At 38.4% G+C, this 27,573-nt stretch overlaps 1 protein-coding gene across 6 annotated transcripts in view; it reads left to right on the top strand.

Annotated features, from left to right (window-relative positions):
• The window catches only part of EPC1 (enhancer of polycomb homolog 1), a 113,166-nt gene that overhangs the window by 68,211 nt on the left and 17,382 nt on the right, over positions 1–27,573 (top strand). For all 6 annotated transcript variants that reach the window (XR_012417569.1, XR_012417570.1, XM_005564926.4 and 3 more), the window contains exons 2-9: positions 7,066–7,225; positions 19,296–19,441; positions 19,839–20,045; positions 20,387–20,535; positions 21,610–21,769; positions 25,647–25,823; positions 25,906–25,995; positions 26,077–26,225. Coding sequence is in view for 4 of the 6 variants with exons in the window: in XM_005564926.4 (XP_005564983.1) it covers positions 7,066–7,225; positions 19,296–19,441; positions 19,839–20,045; positions 20,387–20,535; positions 21,610–21,769; positions 25,647–25,823; positions 25,906–25,995; positions 26,077–26,225 (1,238 nt within the window). In the remaining 2 variants the exon portion in view is untranslated. The remainder of the gene's footprint in view (positions 1–7,065; positions 7,226–19,295; positions 19,442–19,838; positions 20,046–20,386; positions 20,536–21,609; positions 21,770–25,646; positions 25,824–25,905; positions 25,996–26,076; positions 26,226–27,573) is intronic.

Below are 27,573 nucleotides of genomic sequence, written 5' to 3'. Positions count from 1 at the left end.
TAGTCAAGGCATTAAATAAATATCTGTTGAATGAAATACAGAACTCATTTCCTAATTTATTTTGTTTCTTGTCTTTATCGTTTTGCAGCTTCTTCCTACTGAAACCAAAAAAAAAAAAAAATCTCATTTTCACTTATTTAATGTTATTTTGTGGAAATAGGTGTATATAGCTTTGGGTTTTAAAAATATTTTTTAAAACTGTATGTGTGTGTGTGTGTGTGTGCACATGTAATCATTTAAGCACTCCGCTTTGTTCTAAACACTGTTTTAGGGTGGTGATAACAGCAGTGGACAAAATAGACAAATCCCTTCCTTATGTTGCTTAGATTGCGGGTGGAGGTGGAGGGAGAGGTGGTTAATGGTAGTAAACAAACCAATTATATGGCATTATCAGAGGATGGCACATGCTATGAAAAAATCAAGGTAGGGAATGAAGGAATATAGGGATGATTGAGATATATATCTATATTTTAGATTGTTTTCTATATAGATAGACTCAGTTGTGTCTTTTTCCTTAAAAACTGTTTAAATATCTTGAACATAGAATTTTCAGGTATCTCTTTAATTGATGGTTTGTGCATGTCATTAAATGTCATTCAGAACTATTTAAGGGCTACATATAAAAGTATGGTCTATTTACTAGTGCTCTTGTAAAACCCTGCAGCCACTATTGCTCTTAGAAAAAGGACAAATCCTTGACGTGACCCCTAAGACTCTGCATGATCTGCTTGACTCCTTGTACATAAGACTGTCGCTCACCACCTCACTCACTATGCTTCAGCCTCACTGGCCTTCTCTGTTTGGTCTCCTTGTCTTAGGCTCCTGGTGTACACAGTAATCCCCCCTCATCCATGGTTTTGCTTTCTGCAGGTTCAGTCACCTACAGTCAACTGCAGTCTGAAAATATTAAATGGAAAATTCCAGAAATGATTTTTAAGTTAAAATGAGTTTTTAAAAACTTTTTAAATTAGTTTTCAGTAGTAGCCTAACACTACATCACAGTGCCTACCTTACTCACCTCACTTCATCACATCATGGAGGCATTTTATCATCTCACATCACAAGAAGAAGGGTGAATGCAGTTTTATTTTGAGAGACTATGTTCACATAACCTATCACAGTATATTGTTATATTTGTTCTATTATTGTTACTTGTTGTGCCTAATTCATAAATTAAGCTTTGTCATAGGTGTGTACGTCTAGGAAAAATATAGCATACATAGGGTTTAATAGTGGTTTCAGCCATCCACTGAGATTGTCCTGAAATTTAACCCCTGTGGATAAGGGAGAACTGCCGTACTTGGGGAGGGAGTAAATATGAATAGTAGAAGGTAATGATTATTTCAGCTGTTGAGGAAGGAAGGTTTTTGTTTTTTAAGCCTTAGAAGAACCTAACCATATTTGCTTTACATTATATACATCCCTGACCCATAGTGCCCTCGTCTTTATCCAACCTTTTATTATAAAAATTTTCAAATTTATAGGAAAGTTGAAATAGTAGTAGGGTAACCATCTATATACCTTCAACCCAGATTCTACAATATTTGTAGTATTTTTTCTTGTTCTTTTTTTTTATTTTTTTATTTTTTGAGATGGAGTCTCGCTCTGTCGCCCAGGCTAGAGTGCAGTGGCACAATCTTGGCTAACTGCAAGCTCCGCCTCCCGGGTTCATGCCATTCTCCTGCCTCAGCCTCCCTGGTAGCTGGGACTACAGGCGCCCGCCACCATACCCAGCTAATTTTTTTTGTATTTTTAGTAGAGACAGGGTTTCACTGTGTTAGCCAGGATGGTCTCGATCTCCTGACCTCGTGATCCGCCCACCTTGACCTCCCAAAGTGCTGGGATTACAGGCATGAGCCACCGTGCCTGGCTGGTTTTTTCTTATTCTTTAAATCCCGTTTTCTGAACCATTTGAAAGTATGTTGCATACATCATGACACTTCACCCCTAAATGCCATTTATAAAATGGAGATTGTTTTATTCACTGTTAAAGATAGGAGGTAATTATGTGAAATTTTTATTTATTTATTTATTTTTCTGGGACAGAGTTTTGCTCTTTTGCCCATGTTGGAGTGCAGTGGTGTGGTCTCTGCTTACTGCAACCTCTGTCTCCCGGGTTCAAATGATTCTCCTGCCTCAGCCTCCCGAGTAGCTGGGACTACAGGTGCCTGCCACCACGCCTGGCTAATTTTTGTATTTTTAATAGAGACAGGGTTTTACTATGTTGGCCAGGCTGGTCTTGAACTCCTGACCTCAGGTGATCCACCCACCTCGGCCTCCCAAAGTGCTGGGATTACAGACATGAACCACCACGCCCGGCCTATGTGAAATATTTTATACAAGAAAACTACAAATAAGATTTTTTTAAAGCAGTGAGTAATCACTATAATATTGATAAACAAAATTTTGGTTTCACAGTTATGAAAAATGGATATAACATAAAGGAAGTTTTTTCTACAGATCACTGTTCATATAAGAGGATATAAATGGTTACTAAGTGTATGAAGAACTTCAGCTTCTCTAATAGTGAAAGATATAGACTAACTACCATGCATTCGGTACTAGTACATCTTGGGCATGTTGACCACAATCCCACATGGTAGGTATGTAATACACATATACAAATAATAACACTCTTGCTGGAAAAGAAGAAATAATTTATCCCAAGTCCCAAAGTCATAGAGTTAGTAAACTGTGGAGCCGACATTCAAATACCAGGGAACTCTTGATTACAAAATCCATGTTCTTTATTTTAATTTTTCTTTTTTTCTTTTTTTGAGACAGTATCTCACTCTGTCACCCAGGCTAGAGTGCAGTGACGCGATCTCAGCTCACTACAACCTCTGCCTCCTGGGTTCAAGCGATTCTCTTGCCTCAGCCTCCTGAGTAGCTGAAACTACAGGTGTGCACCACGATACCTGGCTAATTTTTGTATTTTTAGTAGAGACGGGGTTTCACCGTGTTGGCCAGGTTGGTCTTGAACTCCTGACCTCAACCCATATGACCTCCTTGGCTTCCCAAAGTGCTGGGATTACAGGTGTCAGCCACCACACCTGGCCAAAGCCCATGTTCTTAACCACTATACTGTATTGCTTGTAAAAATCAGAACTCCTTAGGGGTCATGTTTTATACCTAAAGAATTAAATTTATTATGGTTTACTTGAAACAAATAAATGAGAAACCTGATAAGAAAAAGTATGAGTGGGAAATTACCATACTGGATAATAAAATGCAGTATGAGGCTACCTTGTTCTATTTATTTATTTTTTTGTTGTTGTTGGCTTTTTTTTTTTTTTTTTTTTCCAGAGACAGGATGTCGCTATGTTGCCCAGACTGGTCTTGAACTCCTGGACTCAAGTGATCCACCTGCCTCAGCCTCCCAAAGTGCTGGGATTACAGGCGTGAGCCACCGTGCCCAGCCCAAGGCTACATTGTTTAAAACACATTAAATACTGGCATAGGAGAGAGTTGAGTAGAATGGGAAAAGAAAAGAAAAGAAAAAAAAAAGCTTGAAAATACTCCCTGTTGCAAGTGAAATGTGTTTTATAATATAGAGAATTTTTTAAATTTTTTATTGTGGGTGCATAATAGGTATAGATATTTAAGGAGTACATGTGATGTTTTGATAGGGGCATACAATGTGTAATAATCACATCAGGGTTATTGGGATGTACAACACTTCAGCATTTATCATTTCTTTGTTTTAGGAACTTTCCAATTCTACTCTTAGTTATTTTAAAATAATGTAATACATTATTATCGGTTGTCATCATGCTGCTGTGCTATCAAATACTATTCAGATTTTATTCATTCTATCTCACTATATTTTTCTACCCATTAACCATCCCCACTTTTTCTGCCCCTCCCTGGTACCCTTCTATTGTTTTAATGAACAATTGAGTTCAATTGTGTTAATTTTTAGCTCCCACACAATGAGCGAGAACATGCAAAATTTTTCTTTCTGTGCCTTATTTCACTTAACATAATGTCCTCCAGTTCCATCCATGTTGTTGCAAATGATAGGTGTTTTCATTCTGTTTTATGGCTGAATAGTATTCCATTGTGTGTAGTTCCACTTTTCATTTATCCATTTATCTGTTGATAGACATTTAGGTTGATTCCAAATCTTGGCTATTGTGAAAAGTACTGCAGTAAAAATGAGAGTGCAGACACCTCTTTGATATACTGATTTTCATTCTTTTGGGTATATACCTAGCAGTGAGATTGCTGAATCGTATGGTAGTTCTATTTTTTAGATCCTTGAGTGACTTCCATTCTGTTTTCCACAGTGGCTATACTAATTTACATTCTTACCAACACTGTGAGGATTCCTAATGGAATGTTTTTAAGATTAAGGAGAATAGATTATTTTATGCATGACATTAGGACAGATGGCTCACTATTTGGGGGAAAAAGGTAGATCTTTGTTTCTCCTTATAGAAAAATTACAGATGTAAAAATAAACTATTAAAAGGGGTAAAAACCTGATGAGGGTGAATTTGTTTCATAATCTTGAGGTGGGAGGATGTGGTAATATGTGAAGTATTCATTTTCTGACCAACTAATAATCTCATACATTGGCATATTCTTTTTTTTTTTTTTTTGAGACGGAGTGTTGCTCAGATACTCAGGCTGGAGTGCAGTGATGCAGTCTCGGTTCACTGAAACCTCCGCCTCCCAGATGCAAGCGATTCTCCTGCTTTGGCCTCTTGGGTAGCTGAGATTACAGGCCCACGCCATCACACCCGGCTAATTTTTGTATTTTTGTGTTTTTAGTAGAGATGGGGTTTCACCATGTTGGCCAGGCTGGTCTCAAACTCCTGGGCTCAAGTGAGTTTAAGCCTCCCAAAAGTGCTGAGATTACAGGCATGAGCCACCTCATCCAGCCGACATTGGCACATTCTGTTCTCAACTACAACTACCTCTCATTTGGACCAGGTGCCAGATATCAGAACTAGTTAAACAAAATAAACGAATGCTTGAATGCTGTGTTCTAAAGGCATCACCAGGAGTAAGACAGATTTGCAAAAGTCCAAAAGGTAAAACATCTAACTTATATGTTCACCTACACATAGAAATTAAGGGTTAAGAGATTAAGGGTTGTGAGCTGGGAACAAAAAGCAAACTATGAATCACATGTCTTGCTTCCCTACTCTCTCCTTGAGTTTGGTGTGTGTGTGCTAAGAATATTTCTCTTGACATTTGAGGATATCTGAGAGTTCAAGAGTATGCGTGTAACTGACTTATACTGGGGTTGGCAAAAATGCCCTCTGTCAGTGGGCCAGTAAATATGCCAGTAGACTACCAAAGTAGAAGAAGATAGAATTAGCTGTTTAGTAACACTGTTCTCCCCACCCTACATACACACATACAGACCTAGTTTCTACCAGCTCCCAGGAGTCATTAGGCATCATGAGGGTTTAGAATCAAAAATCAAATTGAATATGAATAAGAGAAACCCAACACTTTTGAAAATGAGCAAAGAAGAGCAACATTTGAAAGAGAAGAATCTTCACTATCATTTGTAAAGAAATTAACCTAAAGTAACGAGATGGGCAAAAAGTTTTAAACTCAAAAGGAATATTGAGAAATAGTTACTTAAGGAATGAAGAATATGTGTTGTTACAACCTTAGATATATCCTTTGAGCATTTCCATTCGTACTTGTCCTACAGATGCTTTCACAAGTCCACAAAGATATCTTGTACATAATAATACATGAGTGGTTCTTTGTAGCACTTAGGAGATGGTAGGCATTTAGTTTGTTGCCAGAGTTTTTTTCCTACCAATTTGTATCTGGTTAAATAAATTTGGTTAAGTCCATATAGTGGAATATAATGCAGCTATTATAAGGAATGTAGTAGAAGTATTGGTATGGAAACATCTCCAGGTTATATCAAGTAAACCAAAGCTATGGATAAAGTTCTATATTGTGTGTATCTTATATCTATTTATATAGGAATATATATATATTCCTTTACATATTTAAATATGCACACATTTGTATATACATTAAAATACTGGGAAGAATATACGCATTCTTAATGGGCTACCTATGAAGACTGGAACTTTTCATACTATTAGAATGTTTTTTATCCATGAACTTGTGTGTGTGTGTGTGTGTGTGTGTGTGTGTGTGTGTGTGTGTGTTTGAATTTAATAAGGTATATACCAAAATTCAGTGTTGATAGTCCTGGATGAGACTAATACCTTTATATGGCAGTTGGTAGTATCACAAACTAGGAAAAGCTTTCTGTGTGGTGGCTAAACCAAAACTTATTTTGAGCACCTGTTTGTGCCAGGCATTATACTAAACATTTTACTCACATTTATCTTACTTAAATCTCCAACTCTATACAGTAGATTCTTTTTTTCTCTTACTGGAGGAAATAGATTTAGAAGACTGATTTCTTGCCGGGAGTCACAAACTGTTTCAGTATCGGAGTTGGATTCTAATCCAGTCAGCCCGAGTCCAGAGAATGTGCTTTCTGCCCCTACACATACTCTGCAGCGGCTCAGAAAGAGTGTATGAAAGGTTATCATTTCAGACAAAAGACCAGGATTTGAGTCTGTCAGTTTCAACTCAAAATGGAGATAACCTCTGCTCTTCTTTGAAGAAATCATATTTAGTTGATTGGTATTCAAATACCTTCTATATTCATGACGTATTATATGAATAAGAGATTTGGATCAATAAAATATTTTTAACCATAGCCCACTTTCTTTATATAACAAGTTCAAATGTTTTAACTCCTCCACATCTCATCTGTAAAATGCAAGCTTTGTTTTTGTCAACTGTTTTGTATCTCTTTATATAACTCTCAGTTTTGGCAGTTCATTTTGCTATATTGAGGAAATATTCAGTGTTTCTGACACTGTTTTTTTCATTTCTACCTAAACTGATTTTATCACTAGTTGTATCGTGTTAACAACATGCTTTTAAGACCTACTACTAGAATCTCTCTATTTTAAAAACAAATGAGCGAAAGAAAACTTTGTAGGTCTATGTCATCTGTTTGCTACTTTTTAAAAATACACGAACTTACCTGTTTTTTCTTCTTTTTAGGAACATCATCTTCAGCGGGCTATTTCAGCACAGCAGGTGTATGGCGAGAAGAGGGATAATATGGTTATACCAGTCCCAGAGGCAGAAAGTAATATTGCTTACTATGAGTCTATATATCCTGGGGAATTTAAGATGCCAAAGCAGCTCATTCACATACAGCGTAAGTAATGATTCTCTTAATGATTGTATTTTCTTTATTTCTCTTACTATGTGTAAGTTGACAGATTTTTATCTCTTCAGGAACATTTTTCTTATTTGTTTCATTGACCAGTATCATCTTAAGAGTTATTAGAGCCCATTTTCAACTTGTAAAATGGTATTTGAGATATCTGACAAGAAAAGATAGCATTTATTATTCTACATTTTTTGTTTCATCCCAGCATACAATCTTATGCTGCTTCAGTCAAGTAGGATAAGGGGGGGCGGGGAAAAAACAAAACTCAGATATAGAAATAGTTTTCTTCCTGTTCAGAATTAATAATATTAATAGTCTTAAAGAACTTCCTGCTGGGCACGGTGGCTCAAGCCTGTAATCCCAGCACTTTGGGAGGCCGAGGCGGGCGGATCACGAGGTCAGGAGATCGAGACCATCCTGGCTAACACGGTGAAACCCCGTCTCTACTAAAAATACAAAAAACTAGCTGGGCGAGGTGGCGGGCGCCTGTAGTCCCAGCTACTCGGGAGGCTGAGGCAGGAGAATGGCGTAAACCCGGGAGGCGGAGCTTAGATTGCGCCACTGCACTCCAGCCTGGGTGACAGAGCAACACTCCGTCTCAAAAAAAAAAAAAAAAAAAAAAAGAACTTCCTGATGTAAGTGAAAGTCAGCAGACTTTTTCTGTACAGGGTCAGATTGTAACTACTGTAGGCTTTGTGGGTCATTCAGTCTGTCACAACTATTCAGTTCTGCTGTTGCAGTGTAAAATCAGCTAAAGAGAACACAAAAATGAATGAACATGGCTGTGTTGCAATAAAACTTTACTGATAAAAACAGATTGGCCCATGGGCCATAGCTTGCCTGCCAAACCCAGATCTGTTTTTTCTAGTAGAGTGATGCTAATTTTTAAAATTTAGTGGTCTGATTGGGAACTTATTTCACTTAATAGTGATAAGTTCTTTATAAGAAATGATCGTTTGTGTGTGACATTTGGTGATAAATAGCTGTGAGAGCTTTTATTCAATCTCCAATTAATTAACAACTGAAAAACAAATAATTGAAAGGTTAGTAAGATAAAATTCCTGCAACTTTCGTTGTCTTGTTAATCTTTATGATCAAGAGGTTTTTTTTTTTTTTTTTCTTGTTTTTTTTTCTTCTTGTTTTTAAGACGGAGTTTCACTCTTGTTGCCTGGGCTAGAGTGCAATGGCACGATCTCAGCTCACTGCAACCTCTGCCCTCTGGGTTCAAGGGATTCTCCTGCCTCAGTCTCCCGAGTAGTTGGGATTACAGGCACGTGCCACCATGCCCAGCTAATTTTGTATTTTTAGTAGAGACGGGGTTTCTGCATGTTGGTCAGGCTGCTCTCCAACTCAGGTGATCTGCCCGCCTCAGCCTCCCAAAGTGCTGGGATTACAGGCATGAGCCACCGTGCCTGGCCTGATCAAGAGGTTTCTCTAGGGGACCATCTAAATGTTTTTTTTTTTAGGACAATATAAACCTATGTTGTTTTTATTGTTCCTTGCAAGCACCTTGAGAAACCAATTTTAACTAGTTTACTTGTGCAGTCACATGTTTTGTTAAATTTAAGAGACAGACACAGACATTATAAACAAATGTGATAGATATTAGAACCTAAAAAGTTGTTTTCCAGAAAATCATGTCAAGGTGGATTTGAAAGCTAAGGATCTGATCTTCCCCATGTATGTTAACTGGAACCAAATCATTCTGTTCTGCTGCCACAACCTATGTTATCTTATAAATGCATGCTTTTAGCTTAAAGCAAGGTTGAGTAAACTAAGATAAAATTATACTAATTTACATTATCATTATGAGAAAAAAATTAATACATGTCTTAAAGATGGCTTACTTATTGATGATCAAAATCTGTAAAATACATTTGACTGATAACTAGTGAATTATATGTGGTCAGTAAAGTCAAAAAGTACTATATTGAGAAAGGAATTGACTCCTGACATTATAATCAAATATTAATAAATGACAGCAGAATTGTAGCTTATTTGGGAGGAAATTTTTTATCAGTACAAATTTGAGGTAACTTGTCTTTGGAAAGATGTATACTTTGGCATATTAGTAAAGATAATGCTGCTAAATTTGTGTTAGCTGCCCTATATCTATGGGAGGTTGCAAAGAAATGTACAGAGAAGTCTCCTGCACAGTTCCTCTAGCCTCATCCAGTATTAACCTCATGCACAACTGTTGTACAGTATCAAAACCAAGAAATTAAAATCGGTACAATCTAGAGTTTACGCAGATTTCACCAGTTAGACATGCATCACATATGTGTGTGTGCATGTTTGTAGTTGTGTATAATTTTATCATGCATAGCCCTGCATAACCACCACCACTATCAAGACACTCACCTGCACCATCACCAGCAGATGCCCTCTTGTTAGTTTTTTATTTTGTTTTGTTTTGTTTTGTTTTGAGACGGAGTCTCGCTCTGCTTCCCAGGCTGGAGTGCAGTGGCGCGATCTCGGCTCACTGCAAGCTCCACCTCCCGGGTTCATGCCATTCTCCTGCCTCAGCCTCCCAAGTAGCTGGGACTACAGACACCTGCCACCACGCCTGGCTAATTTTTGTGTATTTTTAGTAGAGACGGGGTTTCATCGTGTTAGCCAGGATGGTCTCGATCTCCTGACCTTGTGATCCGCCCACCTAGGCCTCCCAAAGTGCTAGGATTACATGCGTGAGCCACTGCGCCCAGCCTATTTATTTATTTATAACCGTATCTCTTCCTCTTCCCATCCCCTGACCATCACTCATCTGTTATCCATCTGTATAATGATGTTCACGGATGTTACATAAATGGAATCATGTAGTATGTATCCTTTTGAGGTTGGCTTTTTTTTCACTCAATATCTCTGAGGTTCATTCAGTTGTTGGATATATAAATAGTTCATTTCTTCTTATTGCTGAGCAGTATTCCATGATATATATCCATCACAGTCTGTTTAATCATTCACTTACTGAAGAACATTTGGGTAGTTTCCTGTTTTTGATTGTTACAAATAGAGCTGCTATGAACATTCATGTACAAGTTTTTGTGAGAACATGAGTTGTTTGTTGTTGTTTGTTTGTTTGTTGAGACAGAGTCTCACTCTGCCGGCCAGGCGGGAGTGCAGTGGTACAGTCCTAGCTCACTGCGACCTGCACCTCCTGGTTCAAGCGATTCTCATGCCTCACCCTCCCGAGTGGCTGGGATTACAGGTGTGGCTAATTTTGTACTTTTAGTAGAAATGGGGTTTCACCATATTGGCCAGGCTGGTCTCAAATTCGTGTCCTCAAGTTATCCACCCTCCTTGGGCTCCCAAAGTGCTAGGATTGTGGACATGAGCCACTGCACCCAGCCAGAACATGAGTTTTTCTTCCTCTGGGGTATATATTCATGAGTGTAGTTGCAGGGTTCATCTATTTTTAGTTTGGAAGGGAACTGCCACCCTGTTTCCTGGAGTAGATGTACCATTTTATATTATCACCAGGTGTATATTACCCAGTTTCTCCATCTCTCTCCAGCACTGGGGTTGGCACTATTTTTCATCCTAGCCTATTCTAATAGGTGTGTAGTAGTATCTCATTGTACTTTTCATTTACATTTTCCTAAATGGCCAAAGTGAAACATCTTTTCATGTGTTTATTTGCCAGTCTGTACATCCTCTTTGGTGAAATTATCTGCATGTCGTTTGCGCGCCCCCCACCCCCAGCCCTTTTTTTTTTTTTTTTTTTTTTTTGAGGTGCAGTCTCACTCTGTTGCCCAGACTGGAGTGCAGTAGTACAATCTCAGCTCACAGCAACCTCTGCTTCCTAGATTCAAGCAATTCTGCCTCAGCCTCCCGAGTAGTTAGGAGTACTGGCACGTGCCACCATGCCCAGATGATTTTTGTTTTGTTTTGTTTTAGTAGATATGGGGTCTCCCCATGTTGGCCAGACTGGTCTCAAACTCCTGACCTCGGATGATCCACCAACCTCGGCCTCCCAAAGTGCTGGGATAATAGGCATGAGCCACCACGCCCAGCCTCTTTTGCTTACTTTCTATGGGATGGGTGTCTTAATATTGTGTTTGAGGTATTTTTAAAAAGATAACATTCTAGACACAATGTCTTTGTCAGATATATGACTTGGAAACATTTTCTACCATTTCTTAATATGTCTTTTAATGTTGAGTTTGAGGTGTTTTAAAAAATAATATTCTAGACACAGTGTCTTTGTCAGATATATGACTTGGAAATTTTTTCTTTTTTTTTTTTTTTTATTTGAGATGGAGTCTGTTGCCCAGGCTGGAGTGCAGTGGTGCGATCTCAGCTCACTGTAAGCTCCACCTCCCGGGTTCACACCATTCTCCTGCCTCAGCCTTCCAAGTAGCTGGGACTACAGGCGCATGCCACCACGCCCGGCTAATTTCTTGTATTTTCAGTAGAGACAGGGTTTCACCGTGTGAGCCAGGATGGTCTCGATCTTCTGACCTTGTGATCCGCCCGCCTCGGCCTCCCAAAGTGCTGGGATTACAGGCGTGAGCCACCACCGTGCCTGGCCGCGAAAAATTTTCTACCATTTCTTAATATGTCTTTTCATCTTTTTTTTTTTTTTAATAGACTTTGATGGGACAAAAGTTTTTCATTTGGATGAGATCCAGTTTCTCAATTTTCCTCTTAATGGATCCTGCTTTTGGTGTCAAGTCTAAGGGCTCTTTGCCTTTCCTATGTTCTCTTCTAAGTTTTGCCATTTCACATTTAAGTCTGTGGTCCATTTTGAGTTAATTTTTGAATAAAGCAAGAGGTTTAGATCAAAGCTCATTTTTTTGCCTCTTGATGTCCAGTTGTTTCAGCGTCATTTATTTTAAAAACTTTCCCTCCTCTATTGAATTGCTTTCGCTTCCTGGTCAAAAATTAACTGGACATCGTTGTGTGGATCTATTTCTAGATTCTCAGTTCTATTGATTTCTGTGTTTATCCCAAGACAGTATTGCTGTCTTGAGTACTGCAACTCTATAGTAATTTTTAACATCAGGGAGAATGATTCCTCTTGTATTATCTTTCTTTTTCAAGATTGTTTTGGTATTTTAAGGTCTCTCCTTCACATATAAATTTTAGAATAAACTTCTCTGTGTCTACAAAGAAACTTGCTGATATTTTTATGGGAATTGCCTTAAATCTGCAAGTCAATTTAGAGAGAACTGACATCTTTTCTATGTGAATCTTCCGGGTCATGAACACAATGTTTGACACTCAGAGTATTCAGGTCTTTTTTTTATCTCTTTCATTGACACTTTATAACTTTCATTATACAGATCCTGCACATTTTATTAGATTTATACCTGACTCTCCTCTTAATACTCAAAGGAAGCCTTTTTTAAAAGGGCAGTCAATGTGTATATTTTTATATGCAGTTGTGTATATGGGTGGGTGGGTAGGTAGGTAGATAGATAAATGTGCTTCTAATTCTTTCCTCTGTAAGGGCCAAGAAGCAAAAATAAGCAAACATAGCACCTATTCTCTTTTTTTTTTTTTTTTTTTTTGAGACGGAGTCTCGCTCTGTCGCCCAGGCTGGAGTGCTGTGGCCGGATCTCAGCTCACTGCAAGCTCCGCCTCCCGGGTTCACGCCATTCTCCTGCCTCAGCCTCCCGAGTAGCTGGGACTACAGGCGCCTGCCACCTCGCCCGGCTAGTTTTTTTTTTTTTTTTTGGATTTTTTAGTAGAGATGGGGTTTCACCGTGTTAGCCAGGATGGTCTCGATCTCCTGACCTCGTGATCCGCCCGTCTCGGCCTCCCAAAGTGCTGGGATTACAGGCTTGAGCCACCGCGCCCGGCCCATAGCACCTATTCTCTAATTTATTCCCCACTAAACAGCCCAGGAAGCCTTGGAGAAATGGCTGAGGCAGGGTAGGCACAAGATGACCCTGTAACATCTTGTTATACTGGATGTTAAGCTTTCAAAAAAAATGATGATATTGTGTCATGAAGACACAGGGGTTTCTGCTAGCTAATTCTGGGACAGTTCGAGCAACAGTGTAAGTACAATAATTATAAACCAATGAAAAAGTGAGAATCGGCGGGGCGTGGTGGCTCATGCTTGTAATCCCAGTACTTTGGGAGACTGAGGCGGGCAGATCACCTGAGGTCGGGAGTTCGAGACCAGCCTGGCCAACACGGTGAAACGCTATCTCTACTAAAAATACAAAAATTAGCCGGGCATGGTGGCGTGGGCCTGTAATCCCAGCTACTCGGGTGGCTGAGGCAGGAGAATCGCTTGAACATGGGAGGCAGAGGTTGCAGTGAGCCAAGATCGCACCACTGCACTCCAGCCTGGGTGACAGAGCAAGACTCCCATCTCAGGAAAAAAAAAAAAAAAAAAGTTGAATTGATACAATATAGAAAGAATGCTAGGTTAGAAAATCATTTTTTCAATTATCATAAATCAGGGTTGGATCAGACTAGAATCATCAGTGTGTGCTCAACAAGAGAGAAAATTTTGATGAGGAGATTTGCATGGCTTTAAGCTCTCCCCACCAACCACTCATTAATTACAAGGAAGAAAAAAAAATTGGGCAACATCTTGACTGGTGATCAAAATTGTCGTTACTTATGAGGAACAGATGAACATTGTGTGGCTCTAGATGTGGATATTCTGAGAAGGACTTAAAAAGTTTATTTTACAATAACCTAGCCAAGAATGTGTAATCTAATCACAAAATGGAGAAAAAAAATCAGAAAAACACAGAGTGAGGAATGTGCTAATAATAATAATAATGACGATGATGGAGGCTTGGGGAGGGGGACATATCCAAAGAACATCTATGTCTTAAAAGAGAGTGGTGGCCAGGCACGGGGACTCAAGCCTGTAATCCCAGCACTTTGGGAGGCCAAGGTGGGCAGGCCACCTGAGGTCAGGAGTTCAAGACCAGCCCGGCCAACATGGTAAAAGCCTGTCTCTACTAAAAATACAAAAATTAGCCGGGCGTGGTGGCAAGTGCCTGTAGTCCCAGCTACTTGGGAGGCTGAGGCAGGAAAATTGCTTCAACTCAGGAGGCAGAGGTTGCAGTGAGCCGAGATTGCACCGCTGCACTCCAGTCTGGGCGACAGCGTGAGATTCCATCTCAAAAAACAAAACAAAACAGCCATTATGAATATAATGTACCCTCCTATGGCTTAGAAAATGGAAAAATAGCGTGTATAATGAAAGTGCCCACAAGCACGAGCACATGTGCACATAATAAAACAAAATAAAAATTTAACCATAGCCGAATCTGGGTAAAGAGTATGCAGGTGTCCTTGTACTGTTTTTATTTCAACACCTTGCATAAGTTTTGACTTCTAAATAAAGTTTTTTTAATGAATATATTTTTCCTAAAGTAGAACCTACGTTTTTGTTACCTCTCTGAACGGATATCCTGTCTTTGTGCTCTGATTCTGAAATATTTTCTCCTTCCCTCTGCCTGCCTCAACATCCCCTGCAGCATATTCTTCTGGTACCGCTTTCTGACAGATAAAATCTATAGCAGCAACCAGAGAACTCTATGTGTGAAAGATCTTATATCTGAGATTTCAAATCTAATATTCCCCATTTTCACTCCCTAAGTACATTCTAGAAGTGACCCCAAGCTCTAGCTTTTAAGCAAAGGAAACTGAAGATTTTCATTAGCTAGTCAGCGATATCTTTGTCTTAGATCTGAGGGAAGGATGTCAAATACCTATGACCCCATAGTAAATAACACCTTCACAACGGTCTTTCTGCTGCTCAGAATTGGTATCAAGAGCTTTGCAAGTAGATATTAATCATGTAGTTAGTGCTCATGTTGAAACTGCTGTGACAATTTTTCTTCAACCTTGGGTAGTGTTCCTTCCTTCCTTTCAATCAGGGAGTATATTCTGTTCCTAATCCACATTGTGTGCTGTTTCATGGATCCAGATATCCTTTCATTATTTGCTTCCTGTATTTTTAAAATGCTGTTTGAAGTTATGGACATACTCACCCAATGCACACTTAGTTTAAGTCATAAATGGCACTTGTTCCATAGACACTTACATTTCATCTCTATTACTAAACTTTAATATCTTTGTCTTAGATCTAAGGCAAGGATGTCAAATACTTCCCACCCCATGGTAAATATCTATTACTAGACTCTAAATACAATGATTTGTACCATCCTGGATTTCCTTTAAAAATAATCTAATCGGCCGGGTGCGGTGGCTCACGCCTGTAATCCCAGCACCTTGGGAGGCCAAGGCGGGCGGATCACAAGGTCAGGAGATCGAGACCATCCTGGCTAACACAGTGAAACCCTGTCTCTACTAAAAAATACAAAAAATTAGCTGGGTGTGGTGGTGGGTGCCTGTAGTCCCAGCTACCCAGGAGGCTGAGGCAAGAGAATGGTGTGAACCCGGGAGGTGGAGCTTGCAACGAGCCGAGATCATTCCACTGCACTCCAGCCTGGGCGACACAGCGAGACTCCATCTCAAAAATAATAACAATCATCATCTAACCAATGTATAAGTCCTATTGTATTTTACTTAGGCTTATTTTATGTCTACATGGTAGTTATGGTATACTTTTTCCTACATCCGTGTATCACACATAATACTGTGTTTTGTTTACCTGTATGCATCTCTGGGTTTATTCCTATCAGAATATTTTTAAAGGAGCCAGCTTCCACAGTGTAGTTCTCATTATTGAAGAATTATAGGCCAGGTGCGGTGGCTCACACTTGTAATCCCAGCACTTTGGGAGGCCAAGGCGGGCAGATCACCTGAGGTCAGGAGTTCGAGACCAGCCCGGTCAACATGGTGAAATCCCATCTCTACTAAAAAATACAAAAATTAGCCGGGCGTGGTGGCAGGCACGTGTAATCCCAGCTACTCAGGAGGCTGAGTGAGGCAGGAATAGCACTTGAACCTGGGAGGCAGAGATTGCAGTGAGCTAAGATCACGGCGTTGCACTCCAGCCTGGACGACAAGAGCGAAACTCCATCTAAAAAAAAAAGAATTATTAACAAGCTAGGTCTAACTTTAATTGATAGAACTTAATTAGAAGAGATGACCTATTTGCCTGTTTTTCTTTAGACCCTGTTTTTTACTTTGAACACACCCAATAACATGACCCAGAAAATCTGAAGGTACCGTGCCTGGCCCCTGTTTAAGATTTTATATGAGTTTGCACTGAATAAAAGAAAAGCCTCTTGCAGAGGCAGAAGGGCTTGGACACTCAGGTCCTTGTTAACGTCAGAGGGAAAGACCCTGAGCTCCTTGATTTGTATCATAGAAATCATCCTTTTCAGTCTTGATACAGCCCCTGATATGTTGGGTGTGACTTGTCATTGATAATATAATATCTACCAGAGCCTGTATTTTGATGCGAAGCAAAGTGATCCTTGGCAAGCTCATTTTGTTTTTATGAATAATTAAGGTTTGTGATTGTGGTTTGACATGTGATACGATCCAAAGAAGAGGATGCCAGACTGTCGTGTGTAAATGAGATCCTAAAAATGAAATACAACCTTAAGAAGCAGAACATTGGCCGGGCGCGGTGGCTCATGCCTGTAATCCCAGCACTTTGGGAGGCTGGGGTGGGTGGATCATGAGTTCAGGAGTTCAAGACCAGCCAGCCTGGCCAAGATGGTGAAACCCCGTCTCTACTACAAAAAAAAAAAAAAAAAAAAAAAAACTACGAAAATTAGCCAGGCGTCGTAGCAGGCTCCTGTAATCCCAGCTACTTGGGAGGCTGAGGCAGAAGAACCACTTGAACCCGGGCGGCAGAGGTTGTAGTAAGCTGAGATCACCCCATTGTACTCCAACCGGGGTGACAGAGAGAGACTCTGTCTCAAAAAAAAAAAAAAAAAAAACCAGAACATTGAAAACATTGCTAGTTGGTTGCTATCAATTTGGCTTTCTGGATTATTTTGATCAGTGCTCTTAATTTAATAGAACTTTCTATGATGATGGAAATGTTCTGTAATCTGTGCTAATACAACACTAGCCACATATAGCTATTGTAGCACTGTGGCGATTGTGACTGAGGAACTGAATTTTATTTAATTAATATAAATTCAGTTAGCCACACATGGCTAGTAGTTACCATATCAGACAACACAGACCTGCATTATTTTGGTTAGGAACAAAATACATCAAGTGTTTTTAATCTAACAATTTCAGTCAACTTGAGGATCTCTAAAAGCCTGTTAACATAATAATGACAAAATGAGATGATGGAAAATCATTGGAGGGCCCATGATTGCAGGTACTGTGAGTACAGAGATGTTAACGTCTAGAAATTTTTATAGTCTGAATACTTACTTATTTTAATTAGGAATGTTATCGAAGTGATATAGGTCAAAATAAAAAATAAAACAGTGAAAAAATACATTCAGCTGTACCAGTATTTTTTTACTTCCCCAGGCCAGACACTATGTTAAGCTTTAAGCAGAGGTGGCGGTATTTGGCAGCTAAATAGTGCTCTTTGTACCTATCACAGACTTTAATGTCTGACTGGTTTTGGAGGTTATTTCCCCCCACTTTAATAGAGGTTACATTAGAATACTTTTCAGTAGAGTACTGCAAGTAGAGGTGGTATACAAGGTGAAACCTGTTACCCTCCACTTAGAGGTACAGAAATAAAGAAGGCATGCCTCTCCCTAAAGAGATCATGCACATTCTAATAGGGAGGCATGCTTAACAAGTACATTATAAAGTATAAGAAGTGGGTTCTTAGCCACTAAAAAAGATGAAAGTGGTTAGGAACCACTTCTTGGGTGGGGAACAATCAAAAAAGGATTCTAGAGGAGTGATACCAGGCTGGGGGCTAAAAAGAATAAATAAGCATTTGCCTTCTTGGTGGTCAAGCAGAAAAACAGGGATTTTTGTAAAGGCCTGCAGTATCATGAAATAGCATACTGGATGAAATCAATGAAATCTGATCTTACTAGATCATAAAGAACTGATGACACTGGAGAGAATAGGAAAAAAGGGCCTTATACCATTCTAAAGATGTGGAATCTAAGGTTAGTAGAAGGAATTAAGTAAGGGAAAGATGTGAGACAAATTTTTATGTTAAAGCTGTTTAATGTTTTGCTTATCATATTCATATCAACTTAGCTTAATTTTGGTAAGTCATTAAACAACATTTGATAGTAGCAGTGGTTCTTGCCAGCAGATCTAAGATCCTCCCATTTCCATCAACATGACAGTGTTCCCATGGAGAAACAAACTTCCTAGGCAGGAATGTACTCACTGAGTGACGGCTGCTGAAAACTCAAAATCTGAAATGCTCCACATTTCGAAACTTTTGAGCACCAGTGTGATTCCACAAGTAGAAAATTATACACCTGCCCTCATGTGATGATGGGTCACAGTCAGAACTTTGTTTCACGCACAAAATATTACATAAAATCGCCATCAGGCTATGCATATAGGGTATATGTGAAAAAAGTGAATTTTGTGTTTAGACTTGGGTCCCACCCTCAAGAAATCTCATTATATTCAAATATTCCAAAATCCAAAACACTTCTGGTCCCAAGCATTTTGAATGAGGGATTCTCAATCTGTACTGTTATTGGTAGTGACTTCTAACACTTCAGCTTTAAAGACCGCTCCCGTAGCTTTTGGTAAAGTAGTTGAATAATCTACAAAATAGGACTTAAATATTATAGAAAAAAATCTTATTTAAAAGCCTTCTCCTTTTATATTGTAAAAATTGCCTATGTGATGATTTTTGAGCTATAAAAATGGCACTTGCACATGGTTCAACCAAGTAAGTTTTAATGATTGCTTTATGTTCTTAATAATAGGCTTCTAGTTTATTTGCTTTTAGGAGTGGTTGGAGGGGGTCGCATCCGTTGTCTTTTATTACTTATATGTATATTCATAGTGAAGATAATCTCCTTTCTTTAACTTTAAATGTGAAAGACAAATCTGTAAAAACTTAGATTGTTTGCAACTTTGAAAACAAAATCCAGAAATTCTTTCTTATTTCTTTAGAAAGTGTAGGTCTTGTTTTTATGCAGACATCTGTGAAGTTTTTGTTGGTGAATTCACACAGTAAATGATTGCATATGGTTCCTTCTGTCAGCTTTTAGTTTGGATGCTGAACAGCCAGATTATGATTTGGATTCTGAAGATGAAGTATTTGTGAATAAACTGAAAAAGAAAATGGACATCTGCCCATTGCAATTTGAGGAGATGATTGACCGCCTAGAAAAAGGCAGTGGTCAGCAGGTACAATTTCATTTGTATATAACAAGTATATACATATTCTGTGTAAAGAACTGTATTGTATGGAAAGAGTGTGAGATTGTAGGTTGGGGGTAATCAGGCAGACTTTAGAGTTAAAAAGTATGAATTCAAATCTCATCTCTGCTTGTCAGTAACCTGTGTAATCTTGAGCAATATGTTTAAATTTTTCTGTGCCTCGGTTCCCCTGGGATTGTTGTAAAGATTAAATAATGTATATAAAGCACCCTAGTTCAGTGACTGACATGGATAATGTACTCCTCAAGTTTCCCATTTGTTAATAATGTTGTAGTATCGATTATTGTCCTTTAAATTTAGAAGTAAATACTGATGAACCTTGTATGTGTATTGTATGAAAATGACATAATGGTTTTACATTTAGCCAGTCAGTCTGCAGGAAGCCAAACTACTGCTAAAAGAAGATGATGAACTAATTAGAGAAGTTTATGAATATTGGATTAAAAAGAGAAAAAACTGTCGAGGGCCATCTCTTATTCCATCAGTAAAACAAGAAAAGCGAGATGGTTCCAGCACAAATGATCCTTATGTGGCTTTTAGAAGGCGTACTGAAAAAATGCAGACTCGAAAAGTAAGTGAATTTGAAGAATTTTTTTGATAGTTATTTATATAATAATTATAGTTATGACTATCTCAATACTATAGTTTAATTTATATTCAAATATGACTTTCCAATTATAAGAAAAATACTTAAAATAAATTGAACTTAAGATTTATTATGCAGCTGTTAATGTTATATTTTAATGTTAATCCATTTAAAAATCAATACAAAATTGATTTCCTGGTGATCTGTGCTCCCTTTTATTGTCTTTAAATTCTAATTTAACCCTTCAAATATATAAATTTAATGGGTCAGTAACTATACCACTAGTTAGAAATACTTACATTAAACAAGCAACTTCACATTTGCAGAATCGCAAAAATGATGAAGCCTCTTACGAAAAAATGCTTAAGCTGCGACGAGATCTAAGTCGAGCTGTTACTATTCTAGAGATGATAAAAAGAAGAGAAAAAAGTAAAAGAGAGCTATTGCACTTAACACTGGAAATTATGGAAAAGAGGTAATGTATATTTTAATAATGTCAGAGGAAGTATAGTGCCATTAACATTTTGTATATTGAGTTAATTTATTTCCTATGTAATAATCTAATTACAGAAATATCTTTTTTTAATAATAGAGACTTTAAATTTGTGGTATGATACTTTTTACACTTTTACATGTTTTCCTCTATTTTCTTTAAAAGTGACTAGATTCGCTTAACACTGGACTGTTAAATAGAAAAGGGTAAAGAAAGAGGGGGAAAGGCCCATATATCTTACCACTCAAGCATTTGGCAAGGTACACAATGAAAACTTAAAAAAAAAAAAAAAAAACCCTGCCCTATTTCTAGACCCTGTCCCCAAAGAAAACCACTTTTAAATTTCTTGTGGTTACTTTTAGAAAAATTGCTTTTAAAGCCCAGGCAATTCTAATTAGCAGAAAGATCCATAGCACCATTTTAGGCATTACTTTCAACTTCTTCACCAAATCTTTCACCAAAATTGCTACATTAAAATTCCAACTTTTGATTTCTTCCCCACAGTCCTCTATTTATATGCCATGATAACGCTATAAGCCAAAAAAGTAAAAGGAAGAAACAAAAGGAATTATGTAATCTTTAATTTTAAGAGACATTGAATAGTCAAAGTTTAACTACAATCTTGCCTTAAATGTAATTGGTGTTTATAATTACATCCCAGTCAGCTAGTTATTAATGGTTATAAAGATAAATACTTACAAAATTAACTTTCCAAAATTTTCTTCTTTTTCCTGCTTTATTTAGGTATAATTGACAAATAAAAATTACGTATTTTGTATGTTGATCAAAGGGTACAAACTTACAGTTATGAAATGAGTAAGTTCTGGAGACGTAATGTACAGCATGGTTAATAACAATGTATTATATACTTGAAATTTGCTAAGAGTAGATCTTAAGTAATCTCACCATATATACACACAAGGTAATTATGTGAGGTGATGGATATGTTAATTAGCTTGATTGTGGTAATCATTTCACAGTATAAATGTATATCAAAACATCACGTTGTATTCCTTAAATATATATAATTTTAAACTTTCATTTGTATAATTTTAGGTATAATTTGGGCGATTACAATGGAGAGATCATGTCTGAGGTTATGGCACAGAGACAGCCAATGAAACCTACTTATGCCATCCCCATCATCCCTATTACTAATAGCAGTCAATTTAAACACCAGGAAACAATGGATGTGAAGGAGTTCAAAGTTAATAAGGTGATTAATGTTTTTGTGATAATAGTATAATGGGATGGTGTTTTATCATCAGAATGAAGGTTAAAAAGAAAAATACATATAGGCTGGGCACGGTGGTTCATGCCTGTAATCCCAGCACTTCGGGAGACGGAGGTGGGTGGATCACCCGAGGTCAGGAGTTGGGGACCAGCCTGACCAACATGGTGAAACGCCGTCTCTACTAAGAATACAAAAAAATTAGCCAGGCGTGGTGGCATGCGCCTGCAATCCCAGCTATTCGGGAGGCTGAGACAGGAGAATTAATTGAACCCAAGAGGTACAGGTTGCAGTGAGCCGAGATCGCACCACTGCACTACAGCCTGGGTGACAAAGCAAGATTCCATCTCAAAAAAAAAAAAAGATAAAAAAAGATAAATACATATAACCCCCACCTTAATGTATACTGCAATGATTGTGCCATAATATGAAGAAAAGCAGAATTTTAATCTATAATTAAAATTTTATTTTTGTTTCTCTTCCTTATAAAGGGAAGCTTTTGTTACTATATCTGATAAAAGGAAAAATCCTCCTTTTACAAGTTGTAGGATTATGAAGTATTGAAATAATTCATACAAAATATGGAGAGTTAGGGAGAAAGAGATGAAATCCTCCCTGATCAGATGAGTTTTTCTTTCTTTCTTTTTTTTTTTTTTTGAGACGGAGTCTTGCTCTTCACCCAGGCTGGAGTGCAGTGGCACACTCTCAGCTCACTGCAGCCTCCACCCCCCGAGTTTAAGTGATTCTCCTGCCTCAGCTCCCCTAGTAGCTGGGACTACAGGTAGCGTGCGCCACCATGCTGGGCTAATTTTTGTAATTTTAGTAGAGATGGGGTTTCGCCATGTTGGCCAGGCTGGTCTCAAACTCTTGACCTCAGGTGATCCGCCCGTCTCGGCCTCCCAAAGTGCTGGGACTACAGGCGTGAGCCACCGAACCCGGCCTCAAAGTTTTTCTGTCTTTTGTGGACACAATCGTGTATAAGAAGGAATTTTGGTATCTTAATAGTTTGTAATATAATGATTTAGAAATGGAAATATTTGACAGATTAGTATTTAAACAAATCACAATTTGTGAAGAATAAAATTTGTGAGAGGAAATAAAATTAGTGAAGGGAAACCGAGGTAAATAAAGGGGAGCCGTTAATTAAGTGGCACTTTCTTGGAAAGTGTACATCTGAGGAAAAAGTACCTTACGCATTTTTTTGTATGAAATTTTTCATGACTGGACGAGTGGTTCATGCCTGTAAGTAATCCCAGCACTCTGGGAAGCCAAGGCGGGCGGATCATGAGGTCAGCAGATCGAGACCATCCTGGCTAACACGGTGAAACCCCATCTCTACTAAAAACACACAAAAATTAGCCAGGTGTGGCGGGGGGCGCCTGTAGTCCCAGCTACTTCAGAGGCTTAGCAGGAGAACAGCGTGAACCCGGGAGGCGGAGCTTGCAGTGAGCCAAGATGGCGCCACTGCACTCCAGCCTGGGCGACAGAGTGACTCCGTCTCAAAAAAAAAAAATGTTTCTTGAAACTTTGCATCTACCATACCAGTTAATTTGAGGAATGGGCAAATTTGTCATCAGTTTTATCTCCCCTGTGTCATTTAATATCATTCTCACACAGGTGTTTTTTTTGTGTGGTAGACAGACCTTCCAGCCTGAATATACAACCTGCCACACCAGTTTGAATGAATGATGATTTCCCCAACCTGGACTTTTTTTGGAGGGGACCGGGGGGAGGTGTTTAAAGCAGTGCCAGGGACCAGACCATTTTGTGAAAAAACATGGACTTTTTTTTTTTCCCCACTTTGTTAACATAGACATTTTGATTTTTAAAAAACGTAGGGGAGGATGGGAGGAAGAATAGAATTATTCTCGTTACTCTCTTCAGTAATCTGGAAAGTTAGAACTGTGCCCCAAAATACTGGTTTAGTTTACTCATGTAAGTTTTTATTTAAATTTTGCATTTATCTAAATTTTATGTCCTGCATTTATAATATATTAGTTCTAAATGTATCTTTAAAGCTTAATGGGATTGTTTCCACTGTTACTGGGTTTTTTTGTTTTTTTTTTTTTGAAACGGAGTCTGGCTCTGTTGCCCAGGCTGGAGTGCAGTGGCGCAATCTTGGCTCACTGCAACCTCCGCCTCCTGGGTTTAAGCAATTCTCCTGCCTCAGCCTCCCAAGTAGCTGGGATTACAGGCGCCCACTACCACGCCCAACTAATTTTTGTATTTTTAGTAGACCGGGTTTCACCGTGTTAGCCAGGATGGTCTCAATCTCCTGACCTCATGATCTGCCCGCCTCGGCCTCCCAAAGTGTTGGGATTACAGGCATGAGCCACCCTGCCTGGCCTCCCACTCTTAACTGTTTTAATGTGGTCCCCCAATCTGAGCCCTACATGATTTTGTGAACTACTTTAGTATTATCCTTCAGTTTTCATATTTTAAGATTAATTATCCTATTCTTTGCTTTCCTCTGTAGTATGTGCCACTCAGCTTAAAAGTTACTTACTTTAGGCGAGGTGCGGCAGCTTACGCCTATAATCCCAACACTTTGGGAGGTAGACGCAGGCAGATCACTTGAGGTCAAGAGTTTGAAACCAGCCTTGCCAACATGGCGAAACCCCATCTCTACTAAAAATACAAAAAAAATTAGCCGGGTGTGGTAGCGCGAGCCTGTAATCCCAGCTACTTGGGAGGCTGAGGCAGGAAAATCACTTGAACCTGGGAGGCAGAGATTGCAATGAGCCGAGATCGCACCACTGTACTCCAGCCTAAGTGACAGAGCAAGACTCCATCTCAAAAAAAAAAAAAAAAAGAAAAGAAAAAAGTAATAGATAATAATGTAGTCCTCAAGCACTGCCCTAGCTGATGGTTGATGTTAATTTTTAAATAACGTTTTGCATTGCCATGGCCAGCTTTTGATTTGGTTATCCTGTCAAATACAACAGTAGAAATTGTAGAGAGATGCCCTATGGTTTGGGAAAGCCATGGTTTCCCCAAAAAACCATAATGTCATAAACTACATAAAACGTAACATAAATATTTAGTGTATTTACATAACCGTGGTGCTTGCCATGATCTTATTCTTTCCGACAAATACAATTTTTGCCACTACTTTACCTTACCTATTGCCTACATATCAAATTCATACTTCTCCCAACCTTTGCCATCATCTGTAATCCATGTTTCTAATGTGCTGTGTTCCATCAGCTCAGTTACTCTTGCCTGTATATTTTATCCTGAATTTCCCCTATTTAATGATTTCATATCTTTATCCATTAAAACTGTTCAAAATTCACCATTTCAGAAAGCTTTCATTGTTCAGCCCGCAAATCCTTACTACTCTTTATTTGTATAACCCCCTCACTCAGTATTATGGCTTTGTTTTCTACTATGTTAACAGTTTTCTGTAGTTTGCTTTCTGTATATACGAAGACATTTTCATTATTATTTGTCCTATATTTATTATTTCATGAGAATAAGGACTAGACAATCCCCTTTTAAAAAAAAATTCTCTTCTAGAATTTTCATAGAAAATTAAGAAAATGAGAGGAACCAGCAGTAAATATACTAATTGCAGTTGTAAGACTTCAGAAGTTGGAGAACTTCTGTTCTCTCCTTTTATTTTAATTGAAACAAAATTGTTTGTGTGATTATATTTAGATTGTAGGATAAATTTATGCTTTCATGGAGGCCAACTTCTCTAGACTTTACACTATAAGATGGCCAAACATAGAGTCTTGTGTCTCTTATGAATATGAATGCCCTCATTATAGCAATAAACTTCTTTTTAAAATTTCCCCCAAAACTGCAAGTGTGTTGAACATGGTTTCTGGTGTATAATTAATTCATGTCTTTGTTGCAGCAAGATAAAGCCGATCTTATCCGACCGAAACGGAAATATGAAAAGAAGCCCAAAGTCTTACCATCGTCTGCCGCTGCTGCTCCCCAACAGACGAGTCCTGCTGCACTGCCAGTTTTCAATGCTAAAGATCTGAATCAGTATGACTTTCCCAGCTCAGACGAAGAACCCCTCTCCCAGGTACAAATACAATTCTCTATGAACGTTGAGGAGGGATATAGGAAGTCACTTATCTGACCTACTTTCTTTATTTCATTTAAAGGTTTTGTCTGGCTCTTCGGAAGCTGAGGAAGACAATGATCCTGATGGTCCTTTTGCTTTCCGTAGGAAAGCAGGCTGTCAGTACTATGCTGTAAGTTTCAGACTGTCTTTGTAAATAACAAACTGTTTACCTTTAACTGACAAAATTAAATAATTTGGATTTTTTTTTAAGCCTCACTTAGACCAAACTGGCAACTGGCCTTGGACTAGTCCTAAAGATGGAGGATTAGGGGATGTGCGATATAGATACTGCTTAACTACTCTCACCGTACCCCAAAGGTGTATTGGATTTGCACGAAGACGGGTTGGGCGCGGTGGAAGGTAAGGTATTTCTGTATTCTTAGCAGAAGGATTTTTTAGGCATTAGGGTGATCGAATTTAACTTTTAAAGTCAGGTAATCCCTCTGAACAACTCATTAGTTCCTATGTGCTATTCTTAACTGATTTGTTGACTAAAATATTTTTGTTGCTGTACTACCTGGTTCTTACACATCCATAGCTTTTGTCATAACTCTAATGGGTCCCTAATGAGACCTGCTTTTCTCCGCAAGGTGGAAAACTTCAGATAAATTATCAAGGGATAGAATTGTGAGAAAAGGCAACAGATGAAGACAAGTGTAAATCCTGATTGCGCACAGTGTATTAAGTTAAAGAAACTGCAAAAAAGTTGTTTCACACTAACTAGTATAATGAGTTTAACCTGACAATGAAAAGGATCCATGCATAACCTGATCTTAACATCCCAGTTTGTCAGGATCTAATCGTTCTTCCTTTGTTTAAACCTTGTAGAATTCCTTCCTTCATACTCTAAATGCCTTTATGCAAGAAGTTGTTTGTATAGGGACAGGAAACAAATGGCAAAACACAAACTCAAGGAATGGAGAGACGTTAATGTATAATGTGTGGGGAAAATTAAAAGGGAAAGCAAATAATGGTATCAAGGCGATTTTTCAGGAAGAAACCTAAGGGTATAATTATGATAAACCAATGGCTTATACATATATTTTTTTTGTCTTTAACTCTTAATTGCAGAGGGTTTTTTTATTATTTAAACATTGGTTAAGAATTATCTAGGCACTAAAATACATTTTATTTAGTTCGTTTTTTTCCATCACTATGTTGACATCAGGAGCAGTGAAAATTCTCTACATTGGCTATATTTTATTCTGTTACTAACATTAATCAATGTTATTTTGAATTGGAGTCATTTATAATGTTTATATAAATAACAAGAGGCCAGGCATGGTGGCTCACACCTGTAATCCCAGAACTTTGGGAGGCCAAGGTGGGTGGATCACTTGAGGTCAGGAGTTTGAGACCAGCCTGACCAACATGGGGAAACCCCATCTCCACAAAAAACACAAAAATTAGCTGGGCATGGTGGCAGGCGCCTGTAATCTCAGTTACGTGGGAGGCTGAGGCAGGAGAATCACTTGAACCCCGGGGCGGAAGTTGCAATTAACCAAGATCGCACAATTGCACTCCAATCTGGGTGACAGAGTAAAACTCCATCTCAATCAATCAATAACATAAGAATATATCCTCTAGAGTAGTGGATCTCAAATATTTTGTCTATAAGAAATGTTAATGGTATAAAATACTATGTTTTTTGTTGCTTTTCTTCTTTTTTCGCCCTTTCCCCCCAAAAGAATGAAGTTTTTGCTTAAAT

This window comes from Macaca fascicularis, chromosome 9 (assembly GCF_037993035.2).
Source record: "Macaca fascicularis isolate 582-1 chromosome 9, T2T-MFA8v1.1".
Taxonomy (NCBI): domain Eukaryota; kingdom Metazoa; phylum Chordata; class Mammalia; order Primates; family Cercopithecidae; genus Macaca; species Macaca fascicularis.
Note: the sequence above shows the minus strand (reverse complement) of the source record. Positions and strands in the feature narration are given on the sequence as shown.